The sequence below is a fragment of the Vipera ursinii genome, assembly GCF_947247035.1.
Source record: "Vipera ursinii genome assembly, chromosome: 1".
Taxonomy (NCBI): Eukaryota; Metazoa; Chordata; class Lepidosauria; order Squamata; family Viperidae; genus Vipera; species Vipera ursinii.
In genome coordinates this window covers 129,149,296-129,172,619 of record NC_139512.1, presented here as the reverse complement: position 1 = coordinate 129,172,619, position 23,324 = coordinate 129,149,296, and the positions used below count along the sequence as shown (strand labels likewise).

The following is a 23,324-nucleotide window of genomic DNA, read 5'->3' as shown; positions in this document are numbered from 1 at the left end:
GGTAAAATTGGCTAATACTCTACAAGAAATAAAACTCAAAATGATTTTGACAGTTCCAACTAAGGAGTGAACTATGGAGTTCTTGGTGTTCTCTGTTTGCTTACAGATATTTCATTATCCAACTAGGTAACATCATTAGTGTGAGTGATTGTAAGATTTGCCGCCTATTTATATGCAATAGATTTCCCTGCCAGTTTTGGTGAGGTGACCTTGATAAATTAAATAGGATGAAAGTCACAAAGCGGAATTTAAGAGAGACATGTATAAAATCCTTCATACAGAAAACAACAACAAAAATAAAAAGTATAAAATGCATAATGCCCGACTAGGTACTAGTATTGGGTGGTAATCATACTGGTGAAATATTGAACAGAATACAAATACAAACTGAATGTAAGTCTACAGGAATCCTCAACTTACAACTATAAAAGGGCCTACCCGGAATACAGAATACAGAATTGGAAGTGATCTTGGAGGTCTTCTAGTTTAACCCGTCTGACTTATGTGTCCTTTCATTGTTAAAACATTCCTTTTCTAATAATGTATTATGATTGTAAGCAGGACACCCACATGACTGATCTCATTTTATAAACTAGTGGTTTACTATTAGTTTGTGGTTTATCAGAATTGAAGCAATACAGATAGTCCTCACTAATGAGTACAACTGAGACTGGCAAATCCATTGCTAATTACTGAAGCCACTAAGTAGAAAATCATGTGACTGTGATGGGCTTTCCATTCAGTTGTTAAGTGAAATCCCCAGGGTCATTAAGTGAGACATCATGTAACTGCGATTTGCGATTTTACTTCCGCATTCTGCAAAAAATTCTGCATGTCAAAAGCTAGCTGTGAAGATCAAAATGGCGATCATATGATCAAGGGATGCTACAACAATAGTAAATTTGAGGACTGGTCACAAAAAATTTTCAGCATCATAAACTTGAATAATTAGTAATTAAGGTAGTTTGTAAGCAAGGATTACCTATATGACCCTGAAACCAATTATCCCCAGACAGCTAGTAGGGGGTCCTTTAAGGAGTTGTTCAAATGAAGGCTATTCAACAATGTATCTGGACTACTTTTATTTGGATTCCTACCCTGATAAGGAGATTAGAAACAATGGCACATTCCAATACCACACTTGTATGACTGTAAGTAGCCATCTCTTTTTGAAGATGGATGTCTTTTCAGAAAAAACATGCTGCCCAATTTTAGATTAATATTTTTAGTTATTTCAGACTAATTGTCAGATGTAAGGAATCAGGATCACACATTAAATTCTAGTTCAGAAGATTTATTGCTCAAGCCTATACACATTGTTAATCAACTAACAATGTAGTAAATTGGTGCTCGATAAGAATGAATGGAATTCAAAGGGGACTGGACTTGGATTGCTTGTGTGAATGGAATGACTCCAGACTGAATACTCCCTGAATTTCACTCCCAGGCTCTGCTTCTTCTTCTCCTACAATAATGTAAGGAAATCTCAACTTTCCTACTGCAGATTCTAGCATGTTAAAATTAAAAAAAATACATACTTATGATGTATACCATCACTTTCAGTGATTTGTCCGAAATGGTATAGGGTTTCCTGCCTGAGCAAGGGGTTGCACTAGATGACTTCCAAGGTACCTTCCATCATCATCATCATCATCATCATCATCATCATCATTATCAGCATTATTATAGTGTTTAAGGTAAAGAGATCAACAATGTGAATATTTAAAAATAAAGAAGTACAACTTTACATGCATGTAAAAACAAATTGCAGGGAGAAAAAATGAATCTTTAATAAAGCTCTAAATATTAACACACAAAATATTTAAGATATTCTCTATACCTAGTACAATTTATGAAACAAAGCAAGAAGATGTTTCCCCCTCTTATTATTTACTTCTATATAATATTTCAGTACTTAACTAGTTAAATAGTGCAACTCGTAACCGTAGATTTGCAGAATCTATGTCTCTGAGTATTTTAGATTATAACTCCCATAACCTCTGACTATTAGCAAGTTTGCTGGAAGCCCCATATGTATAACAAAAGAGATAATAGAATCCAAGTGTTTTAAATAATAATTTTAATAAAGATTACATTGTATAGATAAAAAGCAGAATACACAAAAGAAAAAGTGCAAAAAGAAAAGAATTTTTTTTAAAAAAGAAATAACTTACCCTTTGTTCCAGCAAACAACTTTAACAGCTTACCACTATCTCTTAAAATACAACCAATAATCTCTTCCTGTGGTATCTTACCTCATTCTCTGTAAACATGTCTTTAAAACCTCATCACCCATCCTAATTAGAAAAAGTCCATTAACGGTTACCAAAAATAACAACCTATCTATTATAAAACCAGATGAATTTATTCCTTTTAAATTTACATCTCATAACTATCATTACATAAATCATTCAACCTCATCATTCAAATCTATTCAGTTAAAAGTTCATTAAAGATTATATTAAGGTTTTAACCTTAATCAAATATATTTAAAATATAGCAAATAAACTCTTTCCCCTATAACTCTTAGGTATAAACAAAACCTTAATACATCATTATCTAATTCTTGTCAGAAAAATCCTTTAAAAATTTCCAGAAATAGTAATTTATCTATTTTAACCTTAGTCAAATAAATCAATCTTATATTCCTTGCCCTTACTTCCAACAATTTTGATATTTAGTTCCTTCAAATAGCATCCCAACAGTTGGTTTCTTTCCATTTTTTTTATCTCCTCTCACAAAATTGCTGATAACATCCAAGACAGAAATGTTATCCAAGACACTCTTCAGGTCTATTATTATCCATATGTCCTTTTTAGTTAACAAATCATCAGTCCATTTCATCTGAATATTCAATATTTTATCTTTTTCTATATCATTCTCCTAGCTCAGGCATGTCAAACTGCCAGCCCTTGGGCCGGATGCATCACTCCGAAATCGCACCCACCCCATTGCCGGCAATGGGGAAAAAGTCGTGATACATCACGCGACGTCACGTGATGTCGCTAGTTTGATATGCCTGTTCTAGCCTGTCATTTTTAAGTGCACATTTGAATCAACTTCAGTCTTGTCCAGCAAAACTTGTTTCTCTTCAATAACATCGTTTAGTCTATCAATTATAGCAGGGATCTTTAAAACTAACTTCAGAGTCCACTGTTCATAAATATCCTTCAATGCATCCATTGTTAAAAGATTTTGATCCATTCTACATTATCAGATTGAGTTTAAGTATTCTTCCTCATGAATTATAATCTTTTTTGACATTACGACGCAATCATTTCCTTAACTAAGCAATGCTTTGGGGGAAGACTCTTTTTCTGCAGAGTCTTGATTTTTTAAAAAATCACTGATCTCCTTGTTGGTCCTAAACCATGTCTTCCACAGTTTCAAATAAGTATCACAAAGAGGAGCAAATACTTTTCCACTTTTTAAAATTGGTCCTATCCATAACTAGCACAAGTTACGACTTACCAGTTCAATTTTGTATGAATCTGAAAGTGGCTTAATTATAATTCACAGACATCAGCGTCTGGCTGAAATTTTATGGGCTTTGAAGCTCAGAATGGCTGGGCATCATTAGTATTTATATGTAAGACATGCAGGAAATCCAAGGGCTGTAGTTAAGACACCCATAAAAAAAGCATGGGGGTATCATCATATAGCCTTCTCTGAGACTAAGTTCAAATGCTTTACCATCTATATTTATTGAAGGGAAATACAACAGCTTCCCAACTGCAGCATTATCTCTGCCCTGGTTGGGGAAATCAAATCAGTTACATTTTATTGTTATGTGTTTTGCCTGGTTTGGTGAAATGATTTAATAATGTGTTTTGCTATCTAACTGTCCTGGTGGAGCTAAAAAGAATGTACTTTTTTCTGTCAGCAAACTTGACCCTAGAAACTTTCAGAAGGACAGGTAAATGTTCTATACAAAATGCAAAGAAAAACAGACTTCAGAAACCAGATGTGTTTCTATAGAGAGTAGCTTGGTAGTTCTTTTAAAAGGCATTTGTCTTTTAATAAACTTTGTTAGTCAGAAAAGCTGCTACCACTTAGTTTACCACCATAAACTAACATGGCTCTTCTGTTATAAGGAATTTTTTAAAAAAATATTAAGACCATATTTATTTTATTAATTCAACTTAAACAAGTAGTACTAGCTTAGCAACCATTCAGAGTTATAAAGGACCACCCCAAAGCTACTTATATGTCAGACGGAAGAAGTCAGGAACCAGGGTTGTTCAAATGAGTACAAGTTTACTCTGTGCTACCTCTAAAGAAGAATCTGAACTACTAACAGTCTAGGCAAATTGGCAGTAAATAACAGTCAACAAGATTCAAGGAGGGCTGGACTTGGATCTTTTGTGGGCATGAAAGGGACTCGAAACTGATGATGCATTTGAACCCTCCCTCAGGCACAGCCTGGTCATCTCCTACATCATGACCCATTTTCAAAGTTCCAATAGCTACACCCACTCCTGCACTCACATGATTGCATTCTGAGCACATGGCAACTGACTCTCATTTATAACCATTAGCAGAGTCCAACAATCATGCCACTGCAATTTTTGGTGGGTTTTTTTCCCTGTTTTGGGCATTTAATTCTGGTTTCTAGTCATTGGTGAAAACAGGTTCACTTAAAGATCTTGGCATTCATTTAACGTTCACTGCAAAATAAGGCCATAAAATTGGGTATGGTCATGTGGTGACCTGCTTAATGGCTGTCATAACTCCAGACTCAAGTAGGGTTTTAAGTTGAGGACTACTTGAATAATGAACACACATTCATTTAGATAAAACCTTTACCATCTTCAATGGCTGGAAAGCAAAACATGCATTGTAATAGCATGGTTTAATAACTTTTCAGCTGGTTTGTAGAATATCTTTTACATCAGACATGTCAAACACAAAGCCCGGGGGCCAGATCCGGCCCGCGAAGTGGTTTCATGTGGCCCGCGAAGCCATCCTGGAAACAGTGAGGGAATGGCCTCCACTGCCTTGGCCCTGGCCCAGAGACCCTCCTTCTGCCAAAGACCCTCAGATCTGTCCCACTCCTGCCCAGGCCCCCATAGGGACCCTTGATGCGAACAATGTAGAGCTGGCCATGCCCACCCAGTAGGCCATATGCACTCTAGCCACGCCCACCCAGTAGGCCACGCCCACCCTGGCCATACCCACCCGGCCCCTTGAGGGCAACTGCAATGCTGATGTGGCCCTCAATGAAATTGAGTTTGACACCCCTGTTTTACATAAAACCTTCATTATAATAGAAGTCTCACTAAAACATGTTTCCCAAAACAAAAACATTACAATAATAACAAAGCATAAGAAATAAAAACTTTCCATAAATTGGAAAGAAGTCCAACTGAAGATAGGAACAGATTGATTAAAGTGGATTTAACAGATTTCCTTGCTTGGTTTTATGGATTTTTGCTAACTGTTTGCTAATCAGTATACTATACAAGGAACCCTTTCAATAATTACAAACAACATCTGGGTCATTGTAGTCGTTAATTATATATATATAAAGCTCCCTCTATTGGTTTTCGAAAGCCTATTGCAGTGGTAGGCAATCTTGGCTCTTTTTTATGACTCGTGGACTTCAACTCCCAGAAATCCTGAGCCAGCCACACTGAGGGGAAAGAGAGAGGTTTCCAAGCTGAGCCATGTTGGCTCAGGAATTCTGGAAGTTGAAGTCTTTGAGTCATAAAAGAACCAAGGTTGCCTACCCTGCACTAGAGGAGGACATTAAAATTATTTACAAGGTTACTTCTTTAGGAACTAAACTTTTAGAATCTAAAACAGCTAATTCAAAAAAGCCAACAGGAAAGAACCTCACATTTTTCATCTGCTTCTGTCTTTTGGAAGGTAAAATTAGATAACAAAATAATCTATTTCCTATGTTAACATCTCTGCAATGAAATCAATAAAGGTAACAGGAAAGAAATGAGAAACATTTTTTCTCAACGTCTAATTTAGCTGATGCTAGAAAAAAAATACCGTAGTATCTTTTGTACATACTCTATTACAACTAAACCACTTTAAATTAAACAATTCTTAAGAATGAAATATTCTTAATTTGGACTTTACTTTTACTGTTTGGACTGTTGTGTGTTTTGAAAAATAGATTATTTAGAATCTGGTTATGTTGCACTTCAGTCTTTAAATAATTATCCTAGTATATACATAACAATATATGATGTTTTCCATGGTGAGCTTAACATCAATAACAACATTTATTTAAAAGGCTAAAATAATTTCTCATGGTATTATCTGTACATTAAAATTTTGTTTAGTCACAATCTTTCACTTTTCACATTCTGGACAAGCAGTGGTCATGTATCCTAGCAAAAGATGTTACATATGTGAATAAGCGTAGTCAGTAGCATATGCCTTTTTAAAAATATCAAACATGCAAAGAAACAAAAATACCGTAGATTCCGGCGTATAAGACTACTTTTTAACCCATGAAAATCTTCTCAAAAGTCAGGGGTCGTCTTATACTCCGGGTGCTGAAAATTTAGGGACAGGGCTGGCTGGAAAACCTGGAGCGGATCTTCCATTTAGTCTGCGCAGGGAAAGCGGGACCAATTGGAGTAGAAGCTGCAGTCTGTGATTTTTTACAGGCTGGGGTCTGGGGTTCTTTCCTTCTAAAGTTGAAGAGCAGCTGTAGGCAGGTGGGGAATGCAAGAGCAATTTGAAAGGCAGGTGGGGAATGCGTAGCAGAGCAGCAACTTAGCTCTAAGGACACATTTGACTCAGGAACTGGGCGGGCTGGCTGGAAAACCTGGAGCGGATCTCCCATTTGGTCTTTTTTTTTAATCCCATTTATATCCCACCCTTCTCCAAAGACTCAGGGCGGCTTACAATTTAAAGCACAAATCAATGTGCTTAGCAATAGCCTTCATTCTATGTATATGCCTGCCTATTAGAGCTTTCACCCCCCCCCCCAGCAGCATTATTACAAAGTCAGCTTATTGCTCCCAACAATCTGAGTCCTCATTTTACCTACCTCGGAAAGATGGAAGGCTGACTCAACCTTGAGCCTGGTGGGATGAGAACATGCACTAATTGCAGGCAGCTTGTGTTACTTAAGGCTCTGCGCAGGGAAAGCTTTAGAGTGAATTAGGAAAAGTGAAAAAGTGAATTAGGAAAATAGGAAACGGTTGCTGGAATTGGGTATGTGTAGTTTAACGAAGAGAAGGGTGAGGGGTGACATGATAGCAGTGATCCAATATCTCAGGGGCTGCCACAAAGAAGAGGGAGCCAAGCTATTCTCCAAAGCACCTGAAAGCAGGACAAGAAGCAACGGATGGAAACTAGTCATGGAGAGAAGCAACCTAGAACTAAGGAGAAACTTCCTGACAGTTAGAACAATTAACCAGTGGAACAACCTGCCTCCAGAAGTGGTGAATGCTCCAACACTGGAAGTTTTTAAGAAGAGACTGGACAGCCATTTGTCTGAAATTGTATAGGGTTTCCTGCCTTAGCAGGGGGTTGGGCTAAATGACCTCCAAGGTCCCTTCCTCCTCCTCCTCCTCCTCCTCCTCCTCCTCCTCCTCCTCCTCCTCCTCCTCCTCATTATTATTATTATTATTATTATTATTATTATTATTATTATTATTATGTTTAATCCACTTGCACTGTTTTGTTTACATGTTTGATGACAAACAGCCTTATGTTTATAAGTGACAGTTTTCCTACTAAGTACCTGCATGTCATAAGCATTTGAATTAAAATTACCATATTAAAATCAAATCTGATGTTTTTTAATTTTTATTTGGTGTGCGTTGGAAGAGGGGTAGTCTTATACGGTGAGTATAGCCCAAACCCTATAATTTAACAGTAAATGTAGGGGGTCGTCTTATACGCCCAGTCGTCTTATACGCCAGAAAATACGGTAAGTCCAAAATATCTGTTTTACATCCAGAAATGCCAACTTTGCAACCAATATTTCTCATCCATAACTATGGCACCCTAAGGATACCTGCATACATGCAAATGCTTCTCTGGGATCAGTAACGCAGCAGGGATTGCTTTTTCCTCCCAGTAACAGATTGCTGGGAAATACAAAACATGGCCTTGAGAATTCCAATGTTTGTTACAAATTTTTCTGGATGTGGTTGGAAAGAGGCCTAGAAATGCCAGCACAAATACATCACACTTGCTGAATGTGCACATGCAACTAATTACAATCTTCAATTATATGATATATCTAAAATGAAATGACCTGTCTCAACTGCAACTTGCAAACCGTTCCGTTTTGCGGCAAAACAATCCAGGACAAGCTGATCAGCAGAGTTTAGAGAGGACTCATTAACACAATTTTTGGGAAGGAAAGAAAAGAAGGACAGTTTAAAATCTTCCAGTTGATGTTATGTTATGTAACATCTTCTGGTAGTTGAAGTCCACGAGTCATAAAAGAGCCAAGGTTGCCTACGCCTGGCCTATTGGCTTTCGAAAGCCAATAGGAATTGCTGCTGAGCGTGCCAAAAGACCCGGCCGGCAAACGTTGCACAGGCAAGTTGTCTGCAGAGAAGGCAGGAACTTTGCACCCCTCCCTGCTGCCCAACTACACCATCTCAACTAGGTAAGTAAGATATTATTTGCAAATAGGATGGCAATAAACAATTTAGGCTGCATTTACATCAGGGCTTTTCAACCTTTTCAGAAATTATACCACTTTTAGGACATGACAATATTCAAGCACCACCAATGTTAACAAGGTGTCAAAAACTTGATGAAAAAAGGGGGGGTATTTTGGGTTTCATTTGTTAGATTCATTTATTGTTATAGAAATGGCTAGTTTATAATATTATAGAAAAGCAAAAAGTTGAGGTTCAATGTTAATGCTTCCCTCTACTCCTGTAACAGAGGAAGTCAGAGGTCAGTGCCTTTTCTTTTTCCCTTCTCCCCCTCACTTTTCCCTTTTTCTCTCACCCTTCGCTCACAAAAGCCCCCCCACTCTCTCACACTTTGCTCACTCACTCCTCCGTCTCTTTCAGAGGCACCTCATTCAGTCTCTCCCCCACTCACTCCGTCTCTTTCAAAGGCCTCTTGCTCGCTCGCTCACTTACTGCCCCGTCGCTTCCAAACGCCATTTGCTCATTCACTCACTTACTTACTGCACCGTTGCTTCCAAATGCCATTTGCTCGTTCACACACTCACTTACTGCCCCAATGCTTCCAAACGCCATTTGCTCATTCACTCATTCACTTAATGCCCCATCGCTTCCAAACGCCACTTGCTCGCTCACTCACTCACTGCATTTGGAAGTGACGGGGCAGTAAGTGAAGGAGTGCCGGTGCCAGAGGCCATCAGCTGTTTGGCACTGGAGACCACTGCCAAGAAGAATACAGCTCTGGGTTGGGGTTCAGAGCAGCTCCAGGTGGGGGCTCAGCATGGGCTGCGGCGTGGCAACTGCGGGGAGGGGAATCCCTGCGGTATATGGCTCCGAGCTACAGGGGCGGGGATGCAAAGGACGGGCAGCGACTCTGTAGCAAGACACCGGCATTGCTCCCAGTGGCAGCGCCTCTGATTTCCAGCACCTTTTTTTTTAGAAAAAAAGCACTGTGTGTGTGTATGTAGATAGATAGATAGATAGATAGATAGATAGATATAGATAGATAGATAGATAGATAGATAGATAGATAGATACACACACACACACAGAGAGAGAGAGAGAGAGAGAGAGAGAGAGAGAGAGAGGGAGAGAGAAAGAGCATAAAATACATAAAAATTTATGGAACTGCAATGATTACAGTAATTGTATTGCCAGCCCTAATATTTAGCCTTTGGCTCATAATATTAATTTGTTGTATAAGATCTTGTCTATTTTGAGCAAACTATACCCATCTCTCTCAAAATTGACAAGCCACAAACAGTAGATATGCTGAATCTCATTAGAAGTTATTAAAATGCTAACATCTGTTCTGCTAATCATTCTACATCAGATTCCTGGACAAGAGTTCTCTAATTAAAATATGAGGAAATCGCAATAAAATGAAAGCATATCTGTCACATCAGTTGTGGGTCTTTTTTTTTTAAACGGAACCTACTTTGTCTTAATTATGCAAAATTCTCCCTCTGGCATTGTGGAGAAGGAAAAGGAGAAATCTGGCCACTTTTAAACATGCGTTTATTTGACATTTCTCTGGAGGAAAAAAGGTAGTTTTACCTCAAATGAACTTAATAATGCCATGCTATTTCAGTATCACCAACTAAAATCCCAAAATCTCAAATTTGGGAAGGGATGAAAAGGCAGATCACCATCCAGTGACATTGGTTATGCTTTATGAGGCTTATATTTTATTGCTTTTTCTAGAAGTGCTGGCAACAACTTGCTATGAAACAAAACAGAATCAGAAAAAGAGAGATCAAGTTCATTACTGAGTGTAAAAGCCTTCTTGAAATCAAAAGCAAATCACAAAACCTAAAGGAAGAAACAGCCCTTCTAATTTCTCCCTACTGGAAAGGAAGGAAGGGCACCCCTGTTGAAAAGAGCCCCACTTCGCTGCGCTGCCACTGACTTCTCTTTTACGCATGAGAGCATATCGCTCAACCAGCACTAAGTGCCCTTGGGCGCTTGACATTAAAAGTCTTGCACGCATAGGGGTTTTGTAATCTGGACCGTCTGCCATCTATAACATTCAAAACATTTCTCTAGGCAGTACAAACAAGCTCACGAATGGTTAGTTTGGATTTATTTTATTTTATTTATTTATTTTATTTTTTGTGAATGTCTTTGCTTTCCTTAGGGATAGAAAGATAGCTTCACAAATAGGCCATAACTTTAGCCCAAGGGTCTCCAAACTTGGCAACTTTAAGATTTGTGGATTTAAAATCCTAGAATTCCTCAGCCAGCCATGCTGGCTGAGGAATTCTGAGAATTGAAGTCGACAAGCCATAAAGTTGCCATGTTTGGAGACCCCTGTTCTAGCTTATTGACACCATAGTCCTCTTTCAAAAAAAACCCTGTAAAAACAGTACCAGAATAAAGGAGGCATTTGGCCCAACAGCCCATTTTTCAAAGTTGCCAATCAACTTTCAGTTGATTAGAATTTCAAAAGGATCACAGGCATTGTAATTTTTTTAAAGCCCAGAAGCCTTTTCTTTTGACAGCTGGCAATCAAAGGCATACTGCTACTGACAATACTTTGCAATTGAGCAGCTGAGTGCTATGGCATCCGCTGGACCCCGAAGAACCCCATCCCCAAGTAAAATGAAATATCACAAACTGCCAGGATTCATGTTCGATACTATTTATGTATATTAATTTATTTATTTGAATTGATAAGCTGCTCAATCCTAATGGACTTCATAGAACACTTCCTTTTGTATGTTGTGCAATTGTATTAGCTAGTTGAGTGTGGCTTATTTTATTTAAAACATTCCGTATAGCTGCTCATTCTAAAATCAACTCCGAGTAGCTTATAACAATGTAAAACCACCAATGATAAATTAAAAACAGAAAAACCTGGTGCTACTATCACACTTTTCTGATTCAACATCCTCATCTCGTCCTACCCCAGTGCTGAGGCAACAGCTAAGTCCTTAGTAACATCCAGAAGGACGGGGGCTGGTTGGAACACAGGGGGAGGGTGGAAGGAAGGAAGGAAGGAAGGAAGGAAGGAAGGAAGGAAGGAAGGAAGGAAGGAAGGAAGGAAGGAAGGAAGGAAGGAAGGAAGGAAGGAAGGAAGGGACATGTAATCCGAAAATGGCAATGGTATCCTGTGACTTTATAGAAGTGAAAATTGGAGAAGTGGGACATAAAAAGGTATTGACACACTTGAAGTTAGGGATTCTTGGTGCTCTCTAAGCTTGGTTGTTTTCTTGCAGATGTTTTCATTATCCAAACTAGGTAACATCATTAGTGGTAGCCTAGCACTGAGGATGTTACCTAATTTGGGTAATGAAATCAACCAAGAGCACCAAGGACCTCTCATTTCAACCCTGAGCTAAAAATATTCTCCTTTATTGAAATTTGGTGTTGGAGAAAACTCCTAAGAACATTGTGGTCTACCAAGAAAACAAAACAAACCTAGACTTTTCACTTGAATCACAAATGATTAGCCTCAAATTACCCGATGTTGGGCAGATTATGGAAAGACATAGCACTCGAGAGAACAGCATGATGCTGAAAAAGGTGGAAAGAAAGACAAGAAGAGGAAAACTAGAAAATGAATGGACTCTAAAATGAATGGACTAAGTAATAATGGTGACGAGTGCAACATTGGAAGAAGTAAATGACTACGGCAGGAATGGATCATCATGGAGAAAATCTATTTATGTGATCACTAAGAATAGCATGGACTTGATGGCACATAATTAATTGATCAAATATAGATAGCTTTCAAAGAAATTTTTTGATACAAGTAGTCCTCATTTATCAACAGTAAATGGGACAGGAATTTTAATCACTAAGTAACATGGACATAAAATACAATATGCAGTTCCAGCACTTTCAATTACACAAATTAAATGCTATTGTTAAGCGCAATGTCATGTGGTTGTCATTTGTGACCTCCTGCGGCTTCCCTAACTTTGCTCAATGGAGTCACAATGTGAAGGTGACAAATGGCGATCACATGACCATGGGATGCTGTGACATCATAATTGTGGGCCAGTTGCCTGGATTGTGCTCATGTGACTGTGAGGTTGCTGCAACCATTGTAAGTATGAGGTCCAGTTATAAATACCATTCGAGTGGCATTATAACTTCAAAGATGATCATTAAGTGAGGATCACCTGAATTGTTTTACAAATAATGCTATTCCCTACTCCAGAAAAATTGGCATCTTTTTCAGGGATATCCTATGATGGCATTGGTAAAACAAGTAAATAAATAAAATTAGTCACTACCTCAGTTTCTTATCTCTCAAATCTCATGTAATCTGGACAAATCTATTCATACAAAGTCAAGCAAAAAACATTTCAGAAAGCGCTTATCATGTAGCTTCCAAGAGGAGATAACCTCATTCTCTTTGTGACAGAAGACATTGAATATTGATTCAGCAGTCACATTTACAGTGCTTTCTCATTGCCTGTTCTCCAGGTCAGGCATAATAAGACAAGGCTTTAACTTTCCAACTGTTTATTCAGGAAAAAGGCTTTAACAGAAATAGCAGTTAGCATTTGCCATAAAATATTTTTGTTGAAAATTGAAAGAAGGAAAAACAACTTATAACTATTGCGTCTATGGAGATTGTCAGTCATCCAAGTGATACTTGTCCCAAGATGCTTTTTCACGAGGCAACTGGACTTTCTTGTTTTTCTTTGAAGATGTTTCACTTCTCATCAAAGAAGCTTCTTCAGCTCTGACTGGAAGGCGAGGAATGGAAGGATTTATACTCCTTGGAGACAGCTGGTCATTAGCATTCTTTGAGAAAGTAGTTTATCTGTGTCGTCAAGGTCACCTGAGTAGTGCAAATGGGTGTGGAGCCTTCTTGGAACTGTTGAAAGGACTGTGTTGTAGACTGGAGATAGATGATGTCAGATCCCTCCCCCTCTTTTGAGAGAGGGCTGTTCAGTTTTGACATAGATGGCCTCTTTGACCCCACTTTCAAACCACCGGTCCTCTCTGTCCAAAATGTGGACTTTGCTGTCTTCAAAAGAGTGCCTTTTGTCTTATAAATGCAGATGGACTGCTGACTCTTGTCCTGGTGGGTTTGTTCTCCTATGTTGTGCCATGAGTTTATGAAGTGGTTGTTTTGTTTCCCCATTGTACAGATCTGCATCATTTCATAAACTTCATCAAAGTCCACCTTTTGGACAGTCTACAATACAGTCCTTTCACCAGTTCCAAGAAGGCTCGACACCCATTTGCACTGATGACAGATAAATCTCCAGGTTGCCTCAATGACTCTAAAAGAATGTAAATAACCAGCTGTCTGCAAGGAATATAAGTCCTTTTATTCCCCACCATCCAGTCAGAGCTGAATAAGCTTTTTGGATGAGAAGCAAAATGTCTTCAAAAACAAGGAAATCCAGTTGCCTCATGAAAAAGCATCTTTGGGATATTGCTTCTATTATTTCTTGAACATGTGTGTGTTGCAGCAAATATATAACTTGAGTAAAGGTAAAATTTCCCCTTTCTAGCCATGTCCGACTAGAACAGGAGGGTGGTTCTCATCTCCGTTTTTTAGCCGAGAGAGCCAACGTTGTCTGAAGACATTTCCATGGTCATGTGGCCAGCATAGTTATACACCAAGGCGCATGGAACACTGTTACCTTCCCACCAAAATGGAGTACAGGTAGTCCTCAACTTACGACCACAACTGAGCCCAAAATTCATGTTGTTAAGTGACAAATTTGTTAAGTGAGTTTTGACCCATTTTATGACTTTTTTTGCCACATTTGTTAAGCGAATCACTGCAGTTGCTAAATTACCGTATTTTCCGGCGTATAAGACGACTCAGCGTATAAGACGACCCCCAACCTTTGGGAAGATTTTCCAGATTTTTCGTCTTATATGCCGGAAAATACTTACATGCCAGTTGCCAAGTGTCCAACACAAGCCTGATTCAGCCCCGTCTGATGCAGATGGTGCAAAGCCTCCCTTTTGAAGCCCAAAGGGGCTTTTCCTTCCACCCACCCTTTGGAATAAATGCAAGAGCTGCGTTCACAAGACGCGCTCTTCCAGGCCAGACTCTGCAAACGGCACGCCAGAAGCCGCAACCACCACGGGAACTCCAAGTCCCTGCCTTTTGGCAGCCTGCACAGCTGAGCGCAATCTGGCTTTGAGAGCGGATTTGCAGACGGAGCAGCCGCGTGTCTGCAGCCAAGCCCCGCCCAGGAGGCGGTCAGCCAGGCGGGCCTGGAAGACGTGCTGGAGAGCTGGGCTTGGGGCGGCCATGCCGAGGCCGGCTGGCGAGGGCCGCTGCGTGGTCTGCGAGCGAGAGGGGCGCCAGGCTGCCAAGTACCGCTGTCCAGACTGCCGGGAGAGATAGCGGGTAGCAGGGCGCGCTCTGCTTATGCTCAGATGCCGCTTGGGTGAGAGGGAGGGGCTTCCTGCCGCTCCTGGGGTCTGGCGTTTGCAAGGGGGAGGGGGAGGGGATTAGAGGCTCTTGGGGGTGGGAAGGGAGAATCACGTTGGAGGGGGGACTGAACTAAGGAGGCTTGAAGTTGCTTTGGAAGAATGGGGACACTCGATTGATTTATGTTTTTTTCCGGCGTATAAGACGACTGGGCGTATAAGACGACTGGGCGTATAAGACGACCCCCCAACTTTTGAGAAGATTTTCATGGGTTAAAAAGTCATCTTATACGCCGGAAAATACGGTAGTAACACGGTTGTTAACTGAATCTGGTTTCCCCATTGACTTTGCTTGTCAGAAGGTCGCAAAAGGGGATCACTTGACTCCAGGACACTGCAACCATCATAAATGTGAGCCAGTTGTCAAGCAACCGAATGTAAATGACGTGACCATGGGGATGCTACAATGGTTATAACTGTGAGAAATGGTCATAAGTTACTTTTTTCAGGGACGTTGTAACTTTGAACAGTCACTAAATGAACTGTTGTAAGTCGAGGACTATCTGTATTACTGGAGTACAGTTTGTCAAACCTTTTCGTCCCAGTTCTTTTGTTGTTACATTCTTCAGAATTTTGAAAACATTCTGAAGGAAACCATGAAGGAAAAGTGGCCAGTGTGGATAAAATTCATGTAGCTGGTCATGCATTAAAGAGTCTGCAGAATTGAAGTAGGCTCCTAGTAACTTCAGGGCCACCCCACTGTAAGCTTTTGGCAATACTGAAAAGATTTACCAGTGCCATCGTTTGAGGGTGGTTTTTTTAAAACTTCCCAATATAGCTTATAACCCGCTTTCTTAGTTTTTCCCCGGCCAGGCCTAACTTCACTTTTTTCAGATTAATTAGTCAGTTAAGTGTTGCCACCTATTTGAGCAGCCCCACGTTAGTCAGTTAAACACTGACCACACTAAATGATTTAAGAAAGGAGTGGTAGAGGAATTGTCCTAGTTTGTGAAATGGCAGGAGAAATTTGTAAAAATAAAATCTGAGAAACGCCAGCAAAATTAATTAGTGCTTACTGTCATTTAGTAACAATAACTAAGCAGTAGAAATGTAACAATAGATATTGTTATATTGAAGAACTGAAGAACGCTAGGATCAACAGTGAGGGAACAGAATAATGAAATCTGATAGCAGCAGGCACAATATTGCTTTCCTCTCCAGACAGAAGTAGAATATTAACTGTAAGAAACAAAATATGGCCAATTCCATAAAAGGCAAAGCTGTTATCGCTGCAGGAAGAGCAGTAAGCAGAAGCCCCGGCACAGCATGGCTGACAGCCTTGCCAATACCCACATTCCAGAACAGGCTTTTTCTCCCTTTCAGAAATCTTTTTCAATACCATAATATGAAAACACCAAAAAAATAAAATAAAATTATGAGCGGCAGAGAACACAGCTGTCAAGCAAACTGCTTCTTGTCAATATTTGTCAAACAAGTCAAGCTTGCACAAAAAATACCCTTCCCCCAAACTTCTATGTAATCTACCGTGGAGTTACAGGGTGAGCTTGCAATGGAAGAAATCTCTCTGAAGCAATTTTGCAAGGGGTGGGTGGGAGCCAATCCAGAGGTATCTATAGTCTGCAACAGACTTGATAAACTTGGACAAAATGAAGAACTCCACATTGTGGGAAATTATGCAAGCACACAAAATGAATACATTCGAGCATGGAGCTTTTCTGAGAAATTGCTTCCAATAGGAAACCACCAATTCTAGCAAATTTCTTTATATTTTACACACACACACACACACACACACACACACACACACAGAGAGAGAGAGAGAGAGAGAGAGAGAGAGAGAGAGAGAGAGAGAGAGAGAGAGAGAGAGAGAGAGAGAGAGAACGAGAGAACGAGAACTCTATTCATTTAATTTATTTTGGAAGAATATTAGTAGTTTCCAAGATCCAGCTACATTTTTCCTCTGAAGGTTTTATTCTCAAGTTACAAGTAGAAATATAAGACAGTGATTTTGCTGAAGGGCATGCAATGACATTTGATTAGCGGCACAAACCATCAAATGCTGCAATGAGCACGGATCACAGAGAACCCGCCAAATACTTCCCATTTAATGTCACTTGGACAAAGGTTAATTTTTATTTAATTTATTTAATGTTCTCTTAAAATAAATTATTTTCTGTAGTGCATAGCAAAAATTTAACACAGAGACTAATAATGCATTTAAAAAACCTCAAATATCAACTCAAAAGAATACAAATATCAAGATTAAAAGCACCATCAGGCATAAAAGTTAAAAGGCCTTAGCACAGACATGTCAAACACAAGGCCTGGGGGCCAGATCCGGCCCGTGAAGTGGTTTCAAGTGGCCCGCGAAGCCATCCTGGAAACAGTGAGGGAACGGCCCCCACTGCCTTGGCCCTGGCCCAGAGAGCCTCTTCCTGCCAGAGACCCTCAGATCTGTCCCACTCCTGCCCAGGCCCCCATAGGCACCCTTGATGCGAACCATGTAGAGCTGGCCATGCCCACCCAGTAGGCCATATGCACTTTAGCCACGCCCACCCAGGCCACGCCCACCCGGCCCCCTGAGGGCAACCGCAATGCTGATGCGGCCCTCAATGAAATTGAGTTTGACACCCCTGCCTTAGCAGAACTAAAGCAACTATTAAATTAAATAAGTATTTAAATAAGTAATTAAATACATATTTAAAGTATTTAAACTGCACAACATTGTCTGGGATACCAGAATAGTTATTAGGTGGCACTGAAAATTAGAAACATGAGAGAATGTTTTAGGGGAAAGACAGCTTTTCAGAGACTGGAAACTCCCTCCCTCACCCAAAAATTCTGATTGCTACATTACTAGATTCAGAGATTAGGGAAACAATTGATTCACTAAGAGTTTCCAAGGATGGATTGAAGGGACTGAAAGACACATAGATAGTCATATATCTTAATCCCCAGGTTAAAAAAAGGAGTCCCGGAGGATATTACTCTGCTAATCGTTGCCAATTACAGGGTGGTGGTGCTCATCCCTGTTTCAAAGCCATTGAGCCAGCGTTGTCTGGACATTTCTGCATTCATGTGGCCAGCATGATGCCACAGAGCGCTGTTACCTTCCTATCAAAGTGGTACCTATTTATCTACTTGCATTTATGTGCTTTTGAACTGCTAGGTTGGCAGGAACTAGGGTGAGGACCTCTTCTTCAATCTCCTGGACCTCTTAAGATTTGCATGTAACCAAAAGTCGTTCCCAAATTATAATGAGTGACAAAAGAATTGTAAAAAAAATCAAATTGAATCTGAATGAAAATTACATTTTCACTGTAACCCCCAGCACACAATTCAAAGGCTAAATGTCAGCTTCAACCTCCCAAAATTGCACTCCTGTTTTAAGAACATCCAAGCTGTATAGCTGATTCTTCAGAGAAAGTTCAACTCTCTCTGGACAGATTCAGTCTTGTCATGTGATATAAAGTAGTGACCTCTCCTTTAACTGGATTGAGCCTTAATTAAGCTGATCTAAGCATTCTACTGAAATTGCCAAGCACTGGTTTTCCATCACCAGTCTTACAAGATTTTAAGTAGAAATAGAAATACATTTCCACTTATTGATGACGGCCCACTCCAAAATCTTAAAACTTCTCAGTCAGCACTTACATGTAAGTATTTAATAACAAAAGGTAGTGAAGTTCCCCAGACAAGCATTTAGCAGTAAATCCTGATCCCACAACTTCATGTTCAGACTAGTTAAAGTGTCTGAGACATAGAACATGGATGATAATAATCTTTATTGCAACTTGAAGCTACACTGAATTTCTTCTCATAGAGATCTGATTAGCCACTTAATCTGATTCAAAATGGCTCATTCTTCCATGTCAACAATCTACACGTAAATGTAATCTGTGGCACGGGGGTAGGAGTAGGATCGTGTAAGAGGCTATAAAGGCAAAATGGTAGACATGGCATTCTAATACAAGACACTTTTGTGCTGTGACCTTCATTGTTTTTGGCAAACACAATACAGATTTTTTGACATCTATGCACATGATGCTGAATACAATTGTCAAAGACTAGTGGGTAAGTCTGGAGAATTCACATAAAAATACCAAAACTTCAGACATAACTGTTTTCAGTAGGTGGGAAAATGAAAAGCATTGTATTACGTACCCGCAATCTATCCATGTTATAGTACCGCAGCCTTTCACAGCTTGGGCTACATCAGATAATAACCTGAGCGAATTGTCAGCAGCTACCGCTGGGAGAAAGAAAGGAATATATTTACTTTAAAAATCATAAGCATCTAGACACAACTTGGTAGAATTCTTACATAAAACATTTTGTCTTTTAACTGGGATTTTTAAAAAGCACTAGAAACTAACAAATATTTTCCAAATATAGTATGAATTTCACCCATAATCTTTTGTGGCAGCTGGGATCTGAAACAGCATTTGAACATGCTCAGCGAGACTTTTTTTCCTGCCTTTTTGAATAGAAGACTGTTTCATTTCACAAATTATTCTTGAAGTACCTTGCCACTTGATAGAGTGTTTCTGTGGATAAACTACAAATCCCAAGCATTTTTTAGTGCATAGAATTAATTGCATGGTTCTTCCGATCGTTCCTGTATATTTTGACACATCCAAGTTGAATGTATCTTTTTTACATTGAAGAACCATAAAGGTTTATTTATTGTTCATACTTTTTCCCATTGCCGATCCATTTTGCTGTTTTGTCTGTAAAGATGTAAAAATAGCTGCAGTATATCCAACCAGAAGGTCCATGCCACTCAGTATTCTGTCCTACAATGGCTCAATCTGATATTTATGAGAACGTGATCAGTTAGATATGCTCCATCATTACTAGCACTGAAACTTATTGTCTCTAATACTGGTGGCAACATCCATAACAATTGTTAATCTATGATAGCTTTACTCTCCCAGATAAGACTCTCAGAAATATGCCCTGCTGGTTTCAGGTTTTACATCAGCTGATATCTTGGGGAAAAGATAGCTATTGTCACCTGTGAGTTGTTGAGATAAGCAGAAGTGAGATCCTCTTGCTGAAGTTGGGTCTTTAGGAATAATTAGGATTCCTTGCTGTGTAGTATCTGTTAAATTATGTTGCTGGGTTGTTGGTGGAGTCCTTGGGGACTTCAATTGCCCCCCCTTATGACACTGAGTCTGGTATGTCTCAAAAATCCCTGGTCTCCATGGCAACATAGATTTCTCCCAAATAATTGAGGGCCCAACACATGCTGAGGGTTGCACATTAGGTCTTGTTTTATCTTGGGGCAGTTGCAGTATGATTTGGTATTGGAGGAGATACCAATTAGTCTACAGCCAAGGACAGATCACTCTTTGGCTGTCTTCCAGTTCACTTATGGTACTTGCCTGATAGGATCACCCAACCCAGGTGACTGAAGGAACTTGCTGGGTTTCAGAGGAAGTGTTCATGTTTATCTTGGATGGGGTTGCACTTCCCCTTTCACAACTGGTACACAACTTGGGGCTCTTCCTGGCTCAAAGAGTGGGTATCAATTTTGGCCATTAGGGCCTTTGCACAGGTCCATATTGCATTGCAGTTGCAGCCCTTACTCAATCAGGAAGCTCTTCAGACAAGCACCCATGGCCTGGTCACCTCATGATAGGATTATTGCAATGAACTAGCTATACATTGAGTTGCCCTTGACGACCATCTGGAAGCTACAACTGGTTCAAAATGCAGCAGTGAGACCAGTAACTTTCTCATTATGCCCATGTGTTGCTGCTGCTATGTAAGCTGCAATGATTTGCTTCTGGGTATAATTCAAGGTGATGACTCTTACTTCTAAGCCCTTAACTGCAGAGAACCTGATTATCTGAAGGACTGACTAACTCTAATTGTTTCTGTCAACCTAATACATTCAGGACAAGTTAGTGTGCTCCAGTTCTCCTCAATTAAACACTGTCAACACCCCCTTTCCTAGGATTCTAGAAAGTCCTGAAAACCTAGCTCTTTTCCCAGGCCTGGTGTTAATGAGTTTGTGGGGCCACATTTTGTGCTTTTATTGTTGTGGCTGCTTATAGTCTGGGCTGTGTGTTTTATTTCATCTCTCATTGTTTTATCTATGTATTTGGAATTTGTAAGCCACCCAGAGGCTAGAGGAATAGGTACCACTACCATCACCACTTCTGCAAACCTTTTTACAGTGATCCAGTTATGATTACAAATTGTGGAAATATTTAAAATTTGTGCTTTTTCACATATTTGTGAATATGCAGACACGACTCTGGTCTCATTGGTTTGTACTTTCATTTGTTTGGTTACATATAGATTTCAGCCTTGACAAGTGACCTTTGGAAAATAAGGCTTCATTGCTTTGTACTGCCCCCAATTCAGAGAAAAGTAGATTGAATCAAAGCCAAGATTAGAAATCTCCGTAATTCTTTTTGGTAAGATAGGGTTTCTTCCTGTCGTTGTGAGGAAAAAATATCAGCCAATACCTACCGTGGATAAGGGACCAATATAGAAGAAAACAGAACAGCAAAAGCACTAACTAAGAACCTATTTACCAAATGCTGTACCTGGCCCTTCTCAGCTGCCCAGTTCACAACTCTTGAGCTGGACAGCGCACATGCTATTCTAACCTTAGTCCTGACCTGTTGGACAGCTCCCCGAACTTTGTGGTCCTGGGGAAATCTGAGCCACATAGCACAGTGATGAGAAACAGAAACTAAGCAGAGAAAAACTTCAAACATTAAACATTTCTATGGGAGAAAAATAGCCCTCCAAAATGTTAAGTGTCATTACACAGTTTAAATCATCTTCTCCTGTAATGTTTCCTAAAGTTGTATGTGTTGAGGAATTTGTTGTGCAGAGGTCTCCTTGTGCTACCAAAGAGTTGCACAGACAAGGAAGGGTACTGAGAGCAGTAAGAGTCACACACAGGAGTACACTGAGTTGTAAAAGCAAAAAGTATTTTACTTTTGAGGTGGTGTAAAAACAAAAATGCACAGTCAAAAATAAACAGTCCAGGTCATAAACAATAGCAACAGTCCAAGGAGTAATCCAAAATACAAAGTCTTCTTACCGGTCCAGAGGTCAATACACAGTTCAGGTTTACAACAGTAGTAAACCAACAGCAGAGCAAAAACAGTAATAGTAGAGATCAGTGAATTCAGAGAGAGAGAGAAGCTACGTTCCTAGCTTCCTCTTATGGCCATGAGGCAATTAACTTCTTAAAGTCATAGCATTATGGTTAATATATTTTCAACCCAACATTGTAGGCTAACACCATATGCCTAACAGTATGCTCTTGAATAATAACTACAGACAGGCAAAGGAACAAATGATACAGTTCACAGATACTAAATATTCTTTATGTGAAATGAAAATTAAAGTGTAGGGGAATGCGACACACTTTGTCTAACTCTGTGTACAATCACAGCCAAGCCCATTCTGTACACATATGACCAGAGACCTGCCTAGCTCTAGAATCACAGCTCTATGCTGGAGGAGAATTCAGCATACTTCCGAAGAACTGGGAAGAAACCTCGGGTGTAATTACATAGATTGTCACATAAAAATGGCAGGTTACATGCAGGAAAAACTGAAGCTACAGTTTCAAAGGGCACACAAAGAGGTGGGTTGGCAAAGAGCCGGAAGAATGTTAATCATCACCTATTTGCTGCAAGCTTTCCTAGACATTGTATCTTCAAATTTCTGATAATTTAGTTTTACACCACATAAAGAAAAAAGCAATGATGTCAGCTAAGGTAATTTCCCTTACACAATTTGACAGGTTCACTTAAGTATGCTTTTATGTAAAACAATTTCCATTTTTACACTCATTGGGAATAATACATTGGCTTTATAAACATTCTTAATTAATGTATTACTTATGACTCTTTTATCTTTGAAACTACCTGAAGACATTAGTTTATTTTTAACTCATGTTTATGACTTTCTAGTTCATAGCATCCAGGAATTTAAAATTTTATTCCCAAATGAATGGACAAAAAATAAACTATCTACCTACTGTATATGGAAAACTAGAAGTTATGCAGTATTTCGTTCCAACCAATGTATTTATTAGAAAGTAAACTTGACAGGACATGGTGAATCAAATGTCAGCATAAGCATGCCTACAATTGTGTGATACATACTTTTTCTAAAAGAGTATAAAGCGATGTTGAAAAAAATCTCCAAAAAGTAACATATATCAAAAATGCATACAGCTTCGTCAGATATGTTCACAACAATAAGAAAATAAAAAAGTATCCCTCTTCCTTGCATTTGCAACCTTTTTGCCTACTACTGAAGGACCTTAAAAAGATAATATCCAGGATGAAT

General features: G+C 39.4%; 1 protein-coding gene across 3 annotated transcripts in view; it reads right to left on the bottom strand.

Moving 5' to 3' along the window:
* The window catches only part of PDIA5 (protein disulfide isomerase family A member 5), a 255,436-nt gene that overhangs the window by 160,609 nt on the left and 71,503 nt on the right, over window positions 1-23,324 (bottom strand). For all 3 annotated transcript variants that reach the window (XM_083349866.1, XM_083349868.1, XM_083349867.1), the window contains exon 3: window positions 19,161-19,248. In XM_083349866.1, the coding sequence (XP_083205992.1) occupies window positions 19,161-19,248 (88 nt within the window). The remainder of the gene's footprint in view (window positions 1-19,160; window positions 19,249-23,324) is intronic.